Genomic DNA, 19,486 nt, shown 5'->3' with positions numbered 1-19,486 from the left:
CATCATCTGACCTGGGTTGCGCTCTCTGCCCCACAGGGCAGCTCTGGCCCTTCTTCAGCAGTTGCATCCACTTCCACGCATAAAGCCCAGCAGGGGTGCCACGGCACCGAGCATCCTTTATACGCTGGCTGCCTGCCAAGACCAAGTCGTTGGCAATCCTGTCTTGTTGGTTACCATTAGGGCAGACAAAACTCTTTTTAAGACCATTCAGTAACAGGGGCCCTTGAAAGAAGCAGAAGGGGGTGGGGTATCTGCTGGAATCCCCTGACCCTGACTTAGATGCCTTAATCTATATATTTCAGCTGCAGCACACATAATCAACCAACCGTCGTTCCCTGAGATTATATGACAGCTATGGGTCAATTTACCCTAGCCTGCCATTTTCTGCCTTCTCAACGACCTATTAGCAATCTGAGATTGATCTGCTGTGGCACCTGCTGTCGTCCATGACCAGAATAATAAACACAAGCTATTCGCGTTGGCTACTCCATTTTTGATCAAGAGCTGCAGTTGAGGACGACAGACACCTGCCCATTAGGAACGGCACGTAATTAACAGCAGTATTTACCTGCTCCCCCCGGGATACCAACCAGGAGAGAGAAAACAGACTATCACCAAGAGAGACCAACACCGCCCTTGCCCTCCTGAATTATGGCAGCTATACTCCGCCTCCCACTCAGCCTCGACTGCAATCGAAATAAGTACGCTTTCAGATTTAAATGACCTATAATGTAAATCCATATTATCGATGTATTTTCACTATATTATGTGTATCAGGAAGCTGTGTGTGTGATCACCTGCTACAGAGACAGGACTGAGGCTGACTTTCAGCTGGGACAGATGGAATTGCCAACACTGCCACAAAAAGACGCCTACAGAATCAGACTGGCATACGGAACTGTGCTTTTTATGGCATTTGATTGGAATTTTTATGTGCTTGACCTTGTCACAGGAGCAAAATCCATCATCTACGGAAATCATAAAACTGACTGTGTCACCTTGGCACACCATTCAAAACCAATTAACTGGCATATAAAACATTCATAAGTGCAAATAGGTGACACATTTTAATAGACACTTGAAAGAGTAAAGTGAAGACCACACAGATTTAAAAACAAAAATAATGACCTCTGGTTCTTCTCATCCAATATTTCAAAGCACTACCTTTTAGTCTTAGGGAAAAGCTTGGAAATTCACATAAAACAGTACTCTGCTTTTAATATACATTTGTGTATTCTAACACAGATTATACAACATTTCAAACAAATTTATCACCACTGGAGTCTGAAGGCTTTTTAGAAACTGAAAGCGTGACCCACTGGAGACTTCTTTTGCCTTCGGTAAGCCTAATTAACTGTTAACATTTGCCGAGTTGCCTTTGGGCACGCAATATCATGTTAACACAGTCAGTTGAATGCCACTATTTTCTTATTCTGAGTTGTCAAGAAATTTATAAATGAACAAATTTCAGCTCTGACTATGAATGAACAAGCAGGAACTCCCTCTCTGTCACAGGAAGGGCTCTGCTGCCTCCAGCATCACAGGGCACCACCTATGGGGAGGCCCCGGGCCGGCTCGGTCCCCCTGCGGACCCGACAGGGACAACAATGGGGAGCCAGCTTCCACAGCTTCAGCTCTGGGTTCAAGATCCAAAGTCCAGACTCAAAATTAAACATCTTAATGGCAAAGAAGATGCTGTTTACTCTCTACATCGAGATGGCAAAGAGTGAGGAAAAGTGCCCCTTTTCAAAAGAAGAAACAGATTTTGTGAGAGTAAGATCACACACAAGACGCCCAGCACATGCTGCTGATGTGAGACCACCGTTCCATCACCTGGCACCATGAGGCGTGAGCTCTGCTAAGACCTCAGAACCAGAAAAGCATCGCTGCAGGACGCGGTGAGCCACATGGGTTACTCATGGAATTCTCAGGAAACTGGAGAGCCGTGGTCACAGCCGAAATCACGCTTCAACCCCAGGCCAACCACGAGTCTGCGGGCACAGCTCCCCACTGTCGCCTGGCTCCCAGGCCAGGTCTGGGGCGCAGACCTCAGGCTGTTCAAACTAGGTCACTAGCCGCGCTGCGCAAGAGGTACTCAGCCTCCTTGAGTCTATTCAGAGGCAGGATCTGCTTCCCTCCGAAATTAAGACTCTAAGGAATTTCCTAAAATAACACACAAACACCGACCACATTCGTTCCGGCTAATTCTGTGGCTTCTACAACTCAGACTGGGAGCCACACCCAACTCCAGATGAAACTCAGTTTAGTTCTCAGGTAGAAGCAGCTCTTTCCTCGGACACTTTGCAGGGGCTCTGAGAATCCTGCCCCCCTACATGTGACCTGGAAACTAACCCAAGGAAGTCTTCCATCCCGTGATATATGAGGATTACGGGCAACAGAAGTGTTAACATTCCAGTCAAAAGGAGTTCTGTCCATCAGAGGGCAATGAGACCATTTCACACCCATGAGATTTCACCAGTCATGTGCATGGATTCACGTATGAGGGCGAATGGGAGGGAAGATGAGTCTAACGACAGAGGAGGGGCCGGCAGCAGAGAGGCTGGGACACAGCACCCAGGACATGTGGATCCGCCCCCAGAGCAGGAGCAGAGGTTGCCAGATGGGAGGCAGGTGGCAGCCCATGGTCCCAGGAACTGGGACCATACCTCTCTTGGGCGACTCCTGGAAGGGATGGGAGCCCAGGAGAATGGGATGACACTTTGGGTTCAGGTTGGGACTCCTGGCAGAGAGGAGGAATCAGACTTCTAGAAAGAAGAAGAACCTGTGCCTGTGGATTCACACTTGACACTGAAGAGTGTCCTTCTGAAAGGAGCCTCTGCCCCTCCTGGGCGGCAACAAGCAGGGCTGGACCCACTGTGATGCAGGGTCATTGCTTTACTGACCGTAGAGTATGCCCTACAGTCCATCACCACAGGTATCAGAAAGCTTCAGCTGGTCACAAGAAGGACTCCAGCCCTGCTCTATTCGTGGGAGATGAAGGATCCAGGATCCAGGATCATCTTAAGCGGACTGTGTTACACATTAAGCTCAATGTGTCCCTAACTTTCCCAGTGACACAGCACTTTTTGGACTAACTCCAGCAGAAGTAATCCCACTCATACTGAAGGGGGAAAAATAAAGAAACACAGCATGGCAAACACCCCAGTGCTGTAGATGGTGGAAACTGTTAACTCATCATTTCGCCTACGTATTTTTCTAAAACTGGCCCAAACACAGAAGCCATCGCACTTCACAGATGGGTACCACCCAGCTAAGGCTCAGCTCACATCACTCTTTCCCTTTAGCTCCTTTCAGATTTTTCACTCATTAAAGCATCTTCCACCAACCACTGAATGAATTCCATATATGCAATGTTCCAGCTTATCATTCTCAGTAAGATGAACATTGGCACAGATGAACAAAACTCGCAATACACTCAGCACCTAGTAAAGCTTGTGCTTATTAATATTAATATTTGTTCCATGAGCAAACCAATCAACTAGATAGTACTTGCAGCCCTGGATGTCCAAGACCCGTGCACCATTCAGTACCCCAAAGCAGGTTCCTTCACACGATTTCTAAATTTTCCTGAATCTGATAGATTCAGAAATCAGTGCATGTTTTAGTAGAACAATGCAGAGTCCATAAACAGACCCAAATACATATGAGGACTTCATTTATGATAAAAAATAACATGTCAAACCCATGAATAATGATGAATTAAGCAATAAACAGCATTAGAACAACTATCTAGACATTTGGAGTAAAGAAATAAAATCTGAATCCCAACCTGACTCTTTGTACCAAAATAAACTTCACATGATAAAAAAATTCCTTAATTAAAAAAATTTAAGACACTATGAATGAACAAAAGAAAAATTAAAATATGTTAAAATTTTACAATATTAGAATATGGAAGCACTTTCTAAGCAAGACATAAACACCAAAACCATAAAGGAAAATATTGATATATTTGACTAAATAAAGAGTTTAAAATATTAATATGATTTTTAATTCAGTAAAAAAAAAGTAAACTAGAGAGCAACAAATTGAAGAAAGGCTTGTGCAATACAAATGACTAAGGGTTTGGTTTCTTAATGTACAAAGTGTTCTCACAAGTCAGAAAGAAAAATAACCCAATAAAAATTAGGTAAATGATGTGAATGTGTAGGTAACAAGAAATATAGCTAGTCAATAAACATAAAAAGATGCTCAGAGTCATCCATAATTAAAGAAATCAAATTAGAACAGGTGGACTGCAAGGAGATCCAACCAGTCCATTCTGAAGGAGATCAGCCCTGGGATTTCTCTGGAAGGAATGATGCTAAAGCTGAAACTCCAGTGCTTTGGCCACCTCATGCGACGAGTTGACTCACTGGACAAGACTTTGATGCTGGGAGGGATTGGGGGCAGGAGGAAAAGGGGACGACAGAGGATGAGATGGCTGGATGGCATCATTGACTCGATGGACACGAGTCTGAGTGAACTCCGGGAGTTGGTGATGGACAGAGAGGCCTGGCGTGCTGCAATTCATGGGCTCGCAAAGAGTCGGACACGACTGAACTGAACTGATCATCTTTTATCTATAATATCAGCAAAGATAAAAAGTTTTGATGATATTCAGTGTTGGTAAAGGTGCAGAAAATCATTCATAAACACTTACTGGGAATATTCTGGTTTTTAATTTTTTTTGGCTATGCCTCAAATGGCAACCCACTCCAGTGTTCTTGCCTGGAGAATCTTAGGGACGGAGAAGCCTGGTGGGCTGCCATCTATGGGGTGGCACAGAGTCGGACACGACTGAAGCGACTTAGCAGCAGCAGCAGCAGCATAGTTTGTGCGATCTTAGTTCCCTGATCATGGACTGAGCCTGGGTCCCTGGCAATGGAAGCACAGAATCCTAGCGATTAGGCCTCCAGGGAATTCCCAGGAATATTCTACTCTTAGATCTGGACATTTAATTTGTAAAAATCCATTGTGCACCTAAGACCTGTGAGCTTTTTCACAAGAACCTTACATTTCAGTACAAAAATATAAAGAATATGTTACATCGCCATGAGATATCACCTTACACCTGTTAGAATGGCCATCACCAAAAAGATAAGAGATAACAGGTTGTAGTGAAAATGTGGTTAAAGGGGAACCCTTGTGCTCTGTGGTGGGAATGTAAATTGGTCTAACACTATGGAAAATAATATTGAGGTTCCTCAAAAAATTAAAAATAGATCTAAAATATGCTCTAGTAATTCCATGTCTGGGCTTATACCTGAAGGAAATGAACACAGGATTTCAATGAAATATCTGCACCCCATGTTAACCACAGTATCATTCACAAGAGCCCAGATACGGAAACAATCCAAACGCTCATCAACGAATGAATGGATAAAAGGGATGTAGTACAAACAGACGAGAGAGTATTATTCAGCCTTGAGGAAGGAAAACATCCTCTCATCTGTGACCACATGGATGGACCCTGAGCACATGACGCTATGTGAGATAAGTCAGAGAAAGACCAGTACTGGGTGCTACCACTTATGTTAAATCTGAAAAAGTTAAACCTATAAAAAACAGACAGTAAAATGGTGGTAACCAGGGGATGGGGCTTCAGCAGGGGGGCAGGGGTAAGACTGCTATTGTTAAGGGCACAAAGTTGTAACAAGTAGTGAATAAGCCATTGAGATTTAAGGCACAGTATGATGAATATAGACAAAAACTGTACTATAATTATGCAATGTGACAAATATGACTACATCAGCAATCATATTACAACACATAAGTGTATACACACCTAACCTTAAACTCAGTGGTAAACAATTTGCCTGCTAAGGCAGGAGATGCAGAAGACTCGGGTTCAATCTCTGGGTCAGAAAGATCCCCTGGAAGAGGAAATGGCAACCCACTCCAGTACTCTTGCCTGCAAAATCCCATGGACAGAGGAGCCTGGTGGGCTACAGTCCACGGGGTCGCAAAGGGTTGGACTCGACAGAGCAACTGAGCTCGCACCTTAAACTTATTCAGTGTTAATGTCAATTTTTTTTTTTAATTAAAGAGTATGTTACAAATTGGGTCAAATTCATGAAAAGAATGACAATATCACACAGTAAATCAAAAGCTATTACTTATCACCTATGCCTTGCCAGATCCCATGGCTAAGCAGATTAAATAAAACTTAATTAGAGATCCTCTTGTGCAAAGAACCTACTTAGACTCTCTTAAGCCTCAAGATTATCAGGGTGTAAAATGGTTTTTGGAAGAAGAGGTAAGAGAATTTTTCAACATGACACCCCAGGTCGAGTCAGAGGGGTTGTCTGTGCAAACTGCCAGCAGTTTACAAAGCGGGAATCTGGACCCCAGTAGCTATGTGATCTCCCAGGGGAATTGAGCCAGGACGTGACAAAGCTAGAGCAAGCCACATCTGCCGACCCGAGGGTGACCCAGCGTCCACAGTGCTCAGCTGGCAGGAGGCCCATCTAGCTGTGAAGACAGTTGAATTGCAGCCCTAGAAACTCCTAATGCCTACAGCTCCACCATCCAGCAGGTTGATCACAGTTTGCGAACCAACACTTTCTGAAACAATTATAGCACTTAACACATATCCCCTGAGGGAGTGAAGAAAAAAAAAAGCCTGGAATCTAGGGCTTCCTGAACACGAGCTGGAAAAAGGGCAACGGACAAAGCTGAGCCCAAGGTCCCTCTGCACACACAGCCCTGTGATGTCCGGGATGCCTGGGACCTACCAAAGCTCATCTCACACCACAAAACGCAGGCAGGGGCTGCCACACAGGGCCGACCCAAGGCTGAAGGCAACAGCTCTGCATGCAGGTGTTTGCCCCTGCGAGGCGCTGAGCGAACCCAGGGAGGGCCGGCGTCACTGTCGCAAGCACGGTGTGTCCTGCATGTGTCCCGGCCTCCCTGCAGACACCACTTCACGTCTTCACGGCTCATTCAGGCCAGTCATCTCACCTCCCCAACCATGGCCAGAACCCTGACACTGAGGGCATCTGCCTTTTCTTTCAGGGAGGATACTCACTCCATAGGCTCGCCCAGAGTCGGACCCAATTGAATAACTAACACTTTCACTTTCTTATCCAGGGAAGTACTTCAAACCTGGTTCAATTTGATGAATTATTTTATTTCTTTATTTTTGTGACCCCATTCTACTGTGCCACATGCCAGTCTGAACAAGTAATTTGCGACTGAGAAAGTCTTCAGCCCAGCAAAGAGGCTGCATGCGCTGGTTCCAGGGTCATGCGGAGCTCGTTGTAATCCTTGAAAGCTCACTTATTATTATCATTATTATCAGCTGGGAGTCTTTGTGCTGTTACCTGGCCCCGAGCTTCAGTTTCCTTTAATGCATGATATGGGTGAAACGCTCATGCAGTCCAACAGACTGAAAAAGAGATGGAGTCTAATCCTCCCTTTGCTTCTGGGCTGGCCGTCTGACCCGATCAGTGAAATGTGACAGAAATGACATTCTGTGACCTATGAACAAGGAGCCTGTTAGCATCCACCCAAAGTTCATGGAACAGAAACCAAGCAGGACCTTGTGGGGCCCACGTGGGCACAAAAGCCTTTCTTTGTCCCCCGTTTCTTGTTTGTAGGAAAAAGGCTTTGGCCTCCTAGACCTTCCTCGAGTTCCAAAGGGCAGACTCAAGCAGTTTCTAATTGTGGAAGGGAGGAGACGCAGAAACAAAGGGAAAGCACACAGGAAATAGTAGTGCAGCTTGGGCAGGGTCCTGGTTCCTCCTCCAGGGATGCACAGAAAATATCTCTGAGCTCTTCTGCAGGAACTAAGGCCTCCACCCATGTTGTTGTTGTTGTTCAGTTGCTCAGTTGTGTCCGACTCTTTGTGACCCCATGGACCACACCACGCCAGGCTTCAATGTCCTTCACCATCTCCCGGAGCTTCCTCAAACTCACGTCCACTGAGTCGGTGATGTTATCCAACCATCTCATCCTCTGTCGCCCCCTTCTCCTCTTGCCTTCTGTCTTTGCCAGCATCAGGGTCTTTTCCAATGAGTTGGCTCTTCGCATCAAGTGGCCAAAGTATTGCCAGATGTTCAAACTACCGCTCATTTCACATGCTAGCAAGGTCATGCTCAAAATCCTCTCACCCAGGTGGAGGATGCTAATTTCAGGCTGAGCACAAGATTCCTGGAACACAACCTGCTTCCTGCCCTTACCCAAATTTTCCTATAAAACTCTTCCCCCAAACCAGTGAGGAGTTCAGACGTTTTTGAGCATGAGCTGTTTGTTCTCCTTGCTCAGTTCTGCAACACCCCTTTCTCTGCTGCAAACTCTGACATTTCAGTTTGTTTGGACTCACTGTGTGTCATGTATGAAAACCTGAGTTCACAACTCCTTCTCTGGAGATGGCAAGCCACCGTGGAGGCAGTCTGACTGCCCTGAGACTCCACACTGTGAAGAAGCCCACGTGACGGCGTGGAGAAGCCATGTGAAGGCTTCTGTGACCAGATGTCTGGTCACCCAGCGGGTGCAGCCAGCCCAGCCCAAGCGACTGCAACTTCGGCCCCAGCCCCGGCCACCATCTGAGCAAGGACTGCCCATCTGAGCCCAGTCAGCCCCCAGAGCAGTCGGTGAGGAGGAACAACAAATTGTTGTTTTAAGCACTAAGTTTGGGGCGGTCTGTCGCAAAGCAACAGAAAGCCAAAACACTCGGCACGGTGTCTGGCATGTGAGTTACCCTCGGTACATGTCAGCTGTCCTGATTACAGAAATACTCATAAACTAGAGTAATTTCAAGACCTCCTTCTTCATCCAAGGCACTCTGAAGTGCTTTCCTTTTTTTTTTTTCTTTTTTTTTAATTTTTAAATTTATTTTGAATTGGAGGACAATTGCTTTACCATGTTGTGTTCGTTTCTGCCATACGAAAACACGAATCAGCCACAGGTTTACATGTGTTCCCCTCCCTCTTGAACCTCCCTCCTACCTCCCACCCCATCCCACCCCGCTAAGTTGTCCCAGAGCACCAGGGCTGAGCTCCCTGTGTTATACAGCAACTTCCCACTAGCTAGCTAGTTTACACAGGGTAATGTGTTTATTTCAACGCAACTCTCTCAAAGCACTTTCCTGCCTGAGAAAGAACAGAGTAAGTTTTGGCTTCAATTCCAGGCCTGTGTTCAATCTTCCTCAAATGTTATTGATGTCGCTGTTGTTGTGATCAGGGCTGAGGGCAACTGCAAATTATTATGGTGCTTGTAAGTTTATAATTACTGTTTTTCTTCTACCCATGGATAATTTTAATAACGAAGTCAAGGACATACAGAGAAGACACCAGCAGAGCATCTGTAAATACACTGCTCACAAGCAAGACTAAGGGTGTGCATGTGGTTAGTTGTGACACAATAATTATCATTAACAAATTGGAAGCACAGGGCTGACAGGGGTAAAATGCACAATCATGCAATTCACATCAATAGCAGCAACGTGTTCAAACCATAAATTATAACTTTAGCAAAAGTTTCAAAAATATTTCTATTCTTATTGAAAAAAGATTCTACTAGTTATCTTACTAAGATTAACCTAACCTGAGATGGAGATCTAGAAATAATACACTCCATCTTTTTAAAGCGATGTCTTTTTAAAAAATATATATATTTTCTGGGCTGTGCTTCTGAGGCCCTTTTAAGGCCCTACAAGCTCCACTCCCTTACCTGGCAATTGAGTGTCATGTGACATGATGTCATGTGACATCCCAGGGGTCGCTTGGTGCTGTTACTTCACCTCCCCCTTCCAGTTCTACCAGCCCAAGGACCCTGCTGGGCTGGAAACCCAGGGACAGAGCCTCCCTCAGCACCCCAGCTCTGTGGCAAGTCCTCATACCTGCCTACACGCACACACCTGTAAGGGTCTCTGTTCATCCCCACAGCACTCTTCCATTAGTGAAATCCCCGTTTACTTTATACAGATCCCTTTTAAAAAACTAAAACAAGAAGCCTCATGAAATGCCTGCGTTACTCCCCACAGGGTGAGCTGGCTGGGTTTCTGGTCTGTAATGGCAGCGGAAGAAAAGGTCACTCGCTGGGATTCAGCACACCCCCCTGCTCAGAGGGTTGGAAAGCAGAGTCAGAAACATTTTCCTCTAAGAGCCCAGCCCTGGTGTCTCTTTAAAGGACAGACTGAGATTCACCCATGAGAAGTGGACAGAATAAGGAAACACAACAGAAGACTGTGGGGCTGAAAAGCACAGAGAAAACCAGGGGGCAGGACAGAGGGCTGGATGCTGATCATAAAATGAAGGCGTCATCTGAACATAAAAGACAGGGAGAGAAGAACCACCAGGAGGTGGCCGTGAGATGCAGGAGGTCAGGTGGGATGCTGTCTTCACAGCTGCAGGATTTCCATTGCACCCGAGGCAACAAGACCGGGGCAAGGCAGTACAGTTCCATGTCCTATAAAGAGACGAGGTTGAATGCATCATCCTGGTGAGGACACCATCTCTGCCATCTCACCCCTATTCCCTCCCCAACCTCATCATTAGATTCAAAATTCAATGAAGACGAACTCAGACAATGAAAAAAAAAAAAAAGTAGCTTTTCAGAAGTTTGTTATGAAAAAGTTTAGAAAGTATCTTAGCTCCTAAAATGAAAGGGTCTGTGAAGTATTTAGCTTTGATGCTATGAGATGTTCTTCAAAAACACACAAAGAACGACTTCTTCATTAAGCTTGCTATAAATGTAAATGCCCTGGCCAGTTGTTTGATAAGAAAGGGAGGGAGGAGAACAAGAAAGGCTTTGCTCTCTTCTCTTGCCAGCAGAGAGCAAATGTTATGTGACAGTGTATGTGAGTGTGTGCGCGGGCACACGCGTAAGCCTAGGTCTTCATCCTCTTACTCCCTCACTCATACTTCTTTCCTCTTATCTTCTCCTCCCCCTCCATCCCTTCTTTCTCCTTCCCCTTCCAGGGCTGGCTGGTGAAGAGGCACTTCTCAGGACCAGGCATCTCATCTGCATGTCCTCATTAGACTAGCGACTCCATGAGAGCAGAAAGGACGTTATTCTGGAAAACTCAGGTGTCTGTTTCTTCTAGAAAAACACAGACCCTTGATACAAAGGGATCCAGCTCCCTAGATCTTGCTCAAACGAAAGAAAGTAGGAGGGATGTGACCTCCCCTGGATTCCACCAGCCCGAGTCATCCGGATGCCTCCATGAAGACTGAAAGTGGCCCAGGCTGCATTCTGGGTTAGATCTGGAGTAAGCAGAAGGAGCAGTGGTGACCTCCAGAGAACTGGGAGAAGGCTGGGCCTCAGGAGCAAGGAAACTGATCAGAAAAGACTCCTGGAGGTTCTGCGGGGAGAAGCTCTCCAGGGGACCCTGATGTTAAATCCCACTTTTCTGTATTTCTGCCAACAAACTCCTGAGGACACCCGCGACCCTCAGCAGCTTTAGCACTCAAGTGGGGAAAATAAATCATCTGGTCTGTTAGGAGATGGTCAGTGCTCACGGAAAAAGACCGGGCCAGAGCCCTGAGGAGAACTGGGCGCGTGGGCGGGTGAGCTCAGCATCTCACTCACCCCCAGCACCCACTGGAGTGGGTAGCTGTTCCTTTCTCCAGGGGATCTTCCCAACCCAGGGACCAAACCCAGGTCTCCAGCACTGCAGACGGATTCTTAACCAGCACTCTGAGCCACCAGGGAAGCCCGAGGGAAGGAAAGCCTATTCCAATCTCAAACACATGTGACAAATTATATAAACTCAGACAAAAGGAAGTGGAGTAAGTTAGACATTAGTCTAACCCGACGGACACAAGTGAACTTGAAGACCTTTTCTAACACCTGAGCTCAAATCTCCTCACGTCCTAGTACCTTAACGTGTAGGTTTCCCTGGTGGCTCAGATGGTAAAGAGTCTGCCTGTAATGCAGGAGACCCGGGTTTGATCCCTGGTCTGGAAGATCCCCTGAAGAAGGGAATGGCAACCCACTGCAGTATTCTTGCCTAGAGAATTCCATGGACAGAGGAGCCTCATGGGCTACAGTCCATGGGGGTCGCAAAGAGTCAGACACGACTGAACAGCTTAGCACCAGCACCACCAACAGAACCTCAGATTTAGACAACGCTGATGGCGGCTCCTCCACATGCTATGCATGCGCTCCCTCCGAGAGGACCCCACACGTTCACATCGCCTTCCAGAACACTGTCGGTAATGGGCGCTCACCCTCACCCAGAGCAGCCAGGCCAGGGTCCACAGCTCAGGCTGATCTGCTTCTTGTGAGAGGCATCGTGGGTTCTGGTGCCCCCAGGGACCCCTCAGCCCTCTCTGGTAAAGTCCTCACCGCCCAGATGTCACAGCGAATCCCAGGGACTTGCCTGCTCTTCGAACAGAGGCCAGAGGAGAGGGCTCACCAGGCCCCTGATGGCTGCAGAGGAAGTGGCAGAAATCTCTAAACTGTCGTCAAGACAACCGATGTCCAGATATAAATCTCTTTGGGATTCCATTCGGAAGCAGTTTTTAAGCGTGCACACCCAGAGGAAATAATAAAAGAAAAGAAACTCCTCTCCCCCTCCCCTGGCCCTACCCCTCCTTCCCCTCCTCTTTCTCTCTCTCTCCCTCCTCCTGCTTTTTGCCACGTGGTGATGTGTGTTAAAAACGCAAACTGGGACGCTTTCCACTTTTGGGGTTGGAACAGCTGCTGCCTCAATATTGTTTTTGTTAGTTTTTTTTTTTAAACATACTTTGCTGTTTTTAATGGAGTTGTTTTTTAGCTACGTGTTTCATAATACTGAGATTCACAAAGTGGGAAGACTGACACTTTAATTGACAAGAGTGAGATTCATGGGTCCTAAGAGTCCAACCTGGACAGTCTGCTGCCCAGCTCGATCCCAAGACAGCTTATTCCAGGGAAGGGCACTCACGAAGACATGAGAGAAATATGCCCAAGTCCTCCCATGGAAACAACAAGAGCCAAGAATTTCTAACAGGTAGCCTAAATAAACCCCACACTCTCGGTCCTTCGTTTTTCCAAGAGCACAAAGCATTCGGGGAATGCTCCACAGATGGCTGTGGTTCCATGTGGGAGCACGCACCAAGAGAAGTGAGATCAGGGTTCTGAACCCCAGGGCCTAACAGCAGGGTTCTGAAAGGCACAGGTGCATGCCACCTGGCACACCACGCTGCCACCTGCTGCAAGTGACCCTCGGGACAGGAATCTTCACCCACGTGGGGACCTTTAGCTCAGAGGGGGGTACACCTGCACCACCCAAGCTGAGCATAACCACAGCCTTAAATGGGAAACAGGTCGCCCAGTGATCGCTGAGTGCCAAGGACAATCACCGGGCACTAAAGGACCTGCCCCTCTGCCTCTCGGGTGAGCCAGCAAGGCGGCAGCTGAATGGTCCCACTCCCATCACCTGCTCAATTGGACTGACAGACAGTGATGCTGGCAGCGGGCGTGGCTGCAAGGGCTTGAGATTTCAGGAAGGCGTGGCAGTGGCTGAAAATAGGAAGCTGAGTGTTGACTACATGCAAGACTTCATCCACAAAAGACAGGCCTCCCACACAAAGAACAGAGGAACCAGGGCTCCTGTTAAAATTCTGAGAGGACCGTGAGCTTGGCACTGAATTTCTTTTCCAGGGGCGGATCCACAGGATTCTCTCTCCTGTGGATCTGCCAAGAGAGCAAACCAGCGGTTAGATTGGCTTTGGCCACACCCAGTGCGATCTCAGGGCTTCCCTAGGGGCTCAGCGATAAAAGAATCTGCCTGCAGTTCAGGAGACATGAGTTCAATCCCTGGGTAGGGAAGATCCCCTGAAGGAGGAAATGGCAGCACACTCCAGTATTCTTGCCTGTGAAATCCATGGACAGAGAAGCCTGGCGGGCTACAGTCCATGGGGTCACAAAAGAGCCAGACAGGACTTAGTGACTAAACCACCATCACCACCAGTGCTATCTCACCCAGAGTATCTCCCTGCTTGAGGAGCAGCTGAGAATCTAGCTGTCACGCACACAGGATGTACCAGCCAAACCGGGGGACTTAAGAAACATTACTCAGTGTGATAATAAGAGCAATGACCCTTTCCAAGATTTCAAATAAATGGCTTCTGATCTGAACAAGAATAAAACCTAGAGCCTCTCAAAAAAAGAAGTCCACAGATATAGTATGATGGGATTGAAACTTCAAAGTCTTCATCTGCTCAGATTTATCTTCCTGAACTGCTGTGGGGCTGTTCTTTTCTTTCAAACCCAGCCTCCTACCTCTGGGCCTCTGCAAAGGACCAGCACACAAGGAGAGGCATTGTCTCCAGGAAGCCACTGAACAAGTGCATTCCATCCTTAGAGATAAGGCAAAAAGAAGTGCAGGGGCTTCCCCCAGCTTTCTCATCTCCCAGGCTTGCTAATAATCATCCCGGAGTCACAGGGTAGCAAGAAATGGCGCTGTGTATCTTAGGAGATCGTCTGCTCTAGTCCTCTGCCTTAAACGGGAAAATGTTATCACGTCCATTTCACAGACACCGTGATCAAGATACTTTTCCAGAACTGCACAGCCAGTGAGCAGGACAGCATAAGAACCCAGGCTTGCTTCGGATCAGGGCTTTTCCTACCTGATTGTAGGAGGAAACAGACTTAGCTATAAGCAAAAAAGCTGAACATAATTCATGTGCTGGGACAAGCATATCATTTCTGACTTTATTTATTCACGAGGCCAATCCTGACACACACAACACACGTCAAAGTTGCCTCTTGGTTCCTGGGGACCCGATCTTCTGAGTCTTTGAAGCGCTTCCTGGAGGCTGAAATGACTCCTCAGGAGGAAAACACGAGATTCCTGGAATTTGTGTCTGGCTTATGTTAGAGAGTCCGGCAGTAGGTGACACCTACCCCTCAACTCTGACAAAGGTCAACAGAGGGAGGCCGGGACAGCATCCACCAAATCCAGGCCATGGCCCAACACCAGGGCAGGCACAGAGGAGGGAGGGCCTCTGCCTGACGCCCCTGGATGAATCAGGAGACCAAGGTCAACCAGACAACCTAGTGCAAATGGGACTTTAGCAAAGAACAGTGAGGCCAGACCTCCCCAGGTTCCAGGAGGGACTCCAGGGAGTCCAGACAGCCCCTTGTTGTTGCTGTTCAGTCCCTCAGTCGTGTCCCACTCAGGCTTCCCTGTCCTTCACCATCTCTTGGAATTTGCTCAAACTCATATCCATTGAGTCAGTGATGCCATCCAACCATCTCATCCTCTGTTGCCCCCTTCTCCTCTTGCCCTCAGTCTTTCCCAGCCTCAGGGTCCGGGGCAATCCGGCCCTAACCTAGAACCATTCCTTCTTTATCTGCTTCTGCACACCCCTCTTGACAGACCAGTTAGCACTGCTTTGATATAAACAGAGCCGGTCCAACCTTTGCTGCTTTTTTCGGAAACTGTTTTCTTGGGAGACCAGAACTGCCAAGGGCTGAACACTAGGCGTCTGTGCCAAAAGCTGCTAAAACCAGGGCTGAAAACCAGCTCTTCCCAAAGAAGCAATTCCGGAATGTGGTGTGGGTACCCAGGAGCCAGCGATCCAAAACGCCAGCTGAATTCCCTGAGCACTCCCCGGGGGCAGGTCAGCACCACTGGGGAGTTTGTGTCTGCCTTTGTTTCCGGCTTCTTCCACATTTCTTTGGGCTCAGAAGGACCCACTTCGGGAGGGGAAGTGGGGACAGGGGAGGACTCTGTCGTCCTGCCCTGATCCGAAGCACGAAAAGTTTTCTACGGTGCGTTCTCCCTCTACGTTCCCGCCAGGTCGTCCCCTCGCGCATTTTTTCACCCCGAGTTGAGTTTTCTTTTTTAAAAAAGTAAATAAACTAATTGCCCCCAGGAGGCAAAAGGATTCCGCGCCTTGGCTGAGTAACTTAAAGTTTCCGCCGGAAGGAAATTATTAAAGGCGAAGGAGAAAGCCCACGGAGGCGGGGTCCTGGCATGGTGTCACGACGGAGAGGTCCCCGGCCCGACGCGGCCCGAGAGGACGAGGGCTCCGGGAACGCGGGCGCGGCGAGGGGACGAGCCAGGAAGCACCCGAGAGGCTCGGACCGGACCCGGCGGGGCCGGGACAGGGAGCGGGCCGGCGAGGTGGGGGTGCACGCAGGGGACACGGGGGCGCACGGACGTCGTGTGTGTGTGTGGGGGGGGGTTTGGGGGGCAGGGGGGTGGTTGGGGGGCAGGGCGGGGGAAGTTGAAGAAAAGGGGGCGCGGGGAAGCGGGGACGAGGAGGGCGCAGGGAGGAGGGTGACTTAGAGGGCGCTGGGGGGAGGGGGGGCGTGCGGCCCCAGGGGCGCAGGACTCACCCCGAGAAGACACACTTTGAGCTCTCGGATGGCCATCATGAGCTCGGGGCCGGGCCAGGCAGGGGCTCCGCATCCTCCGGGGCCGCCACGCTCCGCGCCCCGCCAGCCGGCTCCTGCGGTCCCCGCCTCCCCTCGCGCCGCCCGCGGGCGGATCCACGGCAGCTGCTATTTCTGGGCCTCTGGCAGCGCAGAGGGTCACGTGGCCGCCGCCGGCTCCTCCCGGGGGTGCGGGGAACCTCGCCGGCAGGCTCCCAGGACCGCCCCTGACGGCGTGCCCCTGGCGTCCTGGCACCCGGCCTCCTCCTTCCGGCCAGCCCGGCCTCGGACCGGCTCCCCAGAGAGCTTACCCCACCCCCGGCCCCCGGCTCGCAGGCCACAGGGTGGAGGGAGGACCGGTGCGGCCCGCGGAGGCGGGGGCCCACGACTGGACACTGCATCCCCCTCGGTAAAGGAGATGTCCGCCCGGGATCTGCGGGGAGCAATTTGATGCCTAAGCGCACTGGACAGAGGCAGGCGGACGGAAGGAGGGTCTGATCATGCAGCCCGCCTCTCCCGCAGTTCCTCGTGCGGTGGGGAGGTGGCTTCAGTGTACCCCCAGGTCGCTTACCAGTCTCAGCCCCACGTTCGCTTTTCCATATGTCATCGGAAGTGATTCTAGAAGCAAAGGCCTATTCCTACCCCCAAATCAGGCTGGTCCCCGTCTGGAAAGGGAAGCGCATTGTAGGCAGGAAGCTGCCAGTGCAGGGCACAGACAATGCTGCAGCTTGGGGTCAGACCTCCGGCCTCAGACCCCCGGCTAGAAACAGGCGGCTTTGCGGACCTTTTGCATCCTTCCAAGGCGGGATTGGGGGTCTGCGGGCTTGTCTCCACAGTGGTGCACACACCTCATCCACTACAGAAATGTCAGCCTTTTGGACATAGGTACTTGAGTTAGGTGTGGCATTTCAGATTGGAAACAACTTTCTTTAAACTTTATCCCCTAACCAAACTCTCAGGCCTCTGTCCTGACCTTGCAGTTCTCCAGTGAACCACCGCACCTTAATTACCTGGGTTTTGCTCCTAGTGCTGCCACTTTGACGCTACCCACCACCCAGGTGACCCCATACTGTGGGAACGTCCAATCACGACCTCCAGAGAGAAATTCTAAAAGGCCAGAGTCAAAATAGTGCTCTTCTCTCGAAGAAAAGCCCTGACAGTTGGCAGTGAATCCCCCAGGGCAGTAGCTTCCCCTGGCTTGGGCAGGCTTGGAGGATTACCCACTCACATAAATCAGGACTAAATTGTTCAAAAAGTAGCCATGGATGAAATACAGGTCTTATTCAGCGAGGAGATTATTGTATCGATACCTGTCCTTGGTTTAGTATCTAAAGCAAGGACAGGATGAAAAGAGGCCTGCCCAGAGTCTCCCAGCACTGGGCACTGGGCCTCCTGTCTTCAGATCCCCTGAGCAGAGGACAAGCGCCACACAGCCGCAGAGCGGCCGTGGTCAAGCAGCTCTGGCAAGGCCACCTCACATCCCCAGCAGAACAACTTGAATCTCCACGTCCTACTGCTTCCCTTTGGCCTTGCATCTCACTTCCCCAAAGTCAACCACACCAGTTCTCACTTCCTGAAAGTTAGCCAAACCAGGGTGGGAGGTTTTCCATTAACACTGCAATAGGTCCCTAAGGGCAGGACCACCCCAGACAAGTGGCCTGGCAGAATTTCTCATCCGATGCCCTGTTCTTCTTTCATTCCTCCCATTCCTCTCGCTTCTGCACTGGCCTAGGTGTCTGCCATGCTTATGTGGTTTCTGGGTTCCCCCCCAGTAGTTGCTCATCTGGGCTTTCCCCCTGAGAATCACCCACCTGTTTTATTCTCCCCACACTCACCCTGTTAAAATCTCCTCACTCATGTCTCATTCTGACCAGGCGAGCACTTCACAAAGTGCCAACACTTTGTGGACCACCATCATGGATTTATACCCTCTCCTGGGCCAAGTCATCCTTGGGGGCTTAAGAACTGGCCTCGAGCAAACCCTGGTCCCAGGAGCCACCCCAAAGTGATGCACCAGGCTCTCCCGGACAGGAGAGACAGTGGCTGCTCCCAGACGCATTTGGGGAGTGTCTGTCCAGGGCAGGTCTCCACTTGTTAAAGGTATAATGTTCCCTAGGAATGTGTTTATCATACTCTAGGATAACTGTCAGAAGGGCCCAGCCTGACTTCTCTGGAATTCTCTGCAAATGCAAAGAGGTTCTGACGTAACTTAAGCAGAGATAAAAATCCAAAGATATGTAACTGAGGGCTTATCAAATTTTTAAAAGATGGAATAGGCGAAAGTTTCCCGTGAAATCTTTGTAAACCAAAAGGTCGTTGGGCTAATTTGAATTTATGCTTTTCTGCTGCTGTGAAGTCCTCGGTGGCACCTACAAGCTGCAGTTAAACTCTTAAGTACATCTTATGATAACGCTGCGCCAAAACCAGCCTCTTCTCTGCCTGCTGGTAGAACCCATCAATCTCCAAAAATGTGCTGAGCTGCCACCTTCCAGGGAGGTCTCTGCCTGGGCTTGCACATGCTCTACTCACGGCTCTTTAGTATTGACTCAGCAGCTCACTTGCCTTCCTGTCCCCCGTGAGGGTCCTGCCCAGTATCCTTGGAGCCAGTAGAACTGAAGCCAGATTCAGTTCAGAAGCAAAGAACAGCTTAACTCTTCAATCAAAACATGGAGAGATGGGAGGTCATGCTCTAGAACACCCGCTCTGCCTACAGCAGGGCTGGGCTGCTTCGGGGGGAGGGGGCGGGGTTCTTTCGGGCATCCAGGCACAGCTGCTGCCCTCGCTCCAGATGGCAGTGCGGGGTGCAGCATCTTTGCACACGGCCCGCCATGGCAACTCAGAGTTGGGGGCGGAGCTTCTGCACAGGTTCCTGAGCTGAGGTGTCGTCGCCACCATTTTGCACCAGGAACCCTGTTCTGAGTTGTCCAGCTCCAGGCTTCTGCACACAGTGTCCTGGGAGCCAGGGGACTAGACTCAGCCCAGAAACAAGGTTAGGCTTTATTTCATCACTCAGATTCTATTTTTATTTCCCGATTATTGTTACTGGACTTTGCTGGTGACAAACATAATTAGCCACTAAATCCCTTTTACAACTGGTCAGGGTCTAAACTTATAATGGAATTATCTATCTGTATGAGAGTTACCTACAGAAGAAGCTGGAGTCACCTCTGTG

At 49.3% G+C, this 19,486-nt stretch overlaps 1 protein-coding gene across 1 annotated transcript in view; it reads right to left on the bottom strand.

Annotated features, from left to right (window-relative positions):
• RAB31 (RAB31, member RAS oncogene family) overlaps positions 1–16,433 on the bottom strand; it is an 80,998-nt gene extending 64,565 nt beyond the window's left edge. The window contains exon 1 of the mRNA XM_015103657.3: positions 16,279–16,433. Within this exon, the coding sequence (XP_014959143.1) occupies positions 16,279–16,317 (39 nt within the window). The 5' untranslated portion in view covers positions 16,318–16,433. The remainder of the gene's footprint in view (positions 1–16,278) is intronic.
• Between the last annotated feature and the right edge of the window lie 3,053 nt (positions 16,434–19,486).

This window comes from Ovis aries, chromosome 23 (assembly GCF_016772045.2).
Source record: "Ovis aries strain OAR_USU_Benz2616 breed Rambouillet chromosome 23, ARS-UI_Ramb_v3.0, whole genome shotgun sequence".
NCBI lineage: Eukaryota > Metazoa > Chordata > Mammalia > Artiodactyla > Bovidae > Ovis > Ovis aries.
The sequence above is the reverse complement of the archived record's forward strand: the minus strand, read 5'-3'. Positions and strand labels throughout refer to the sequence as shown.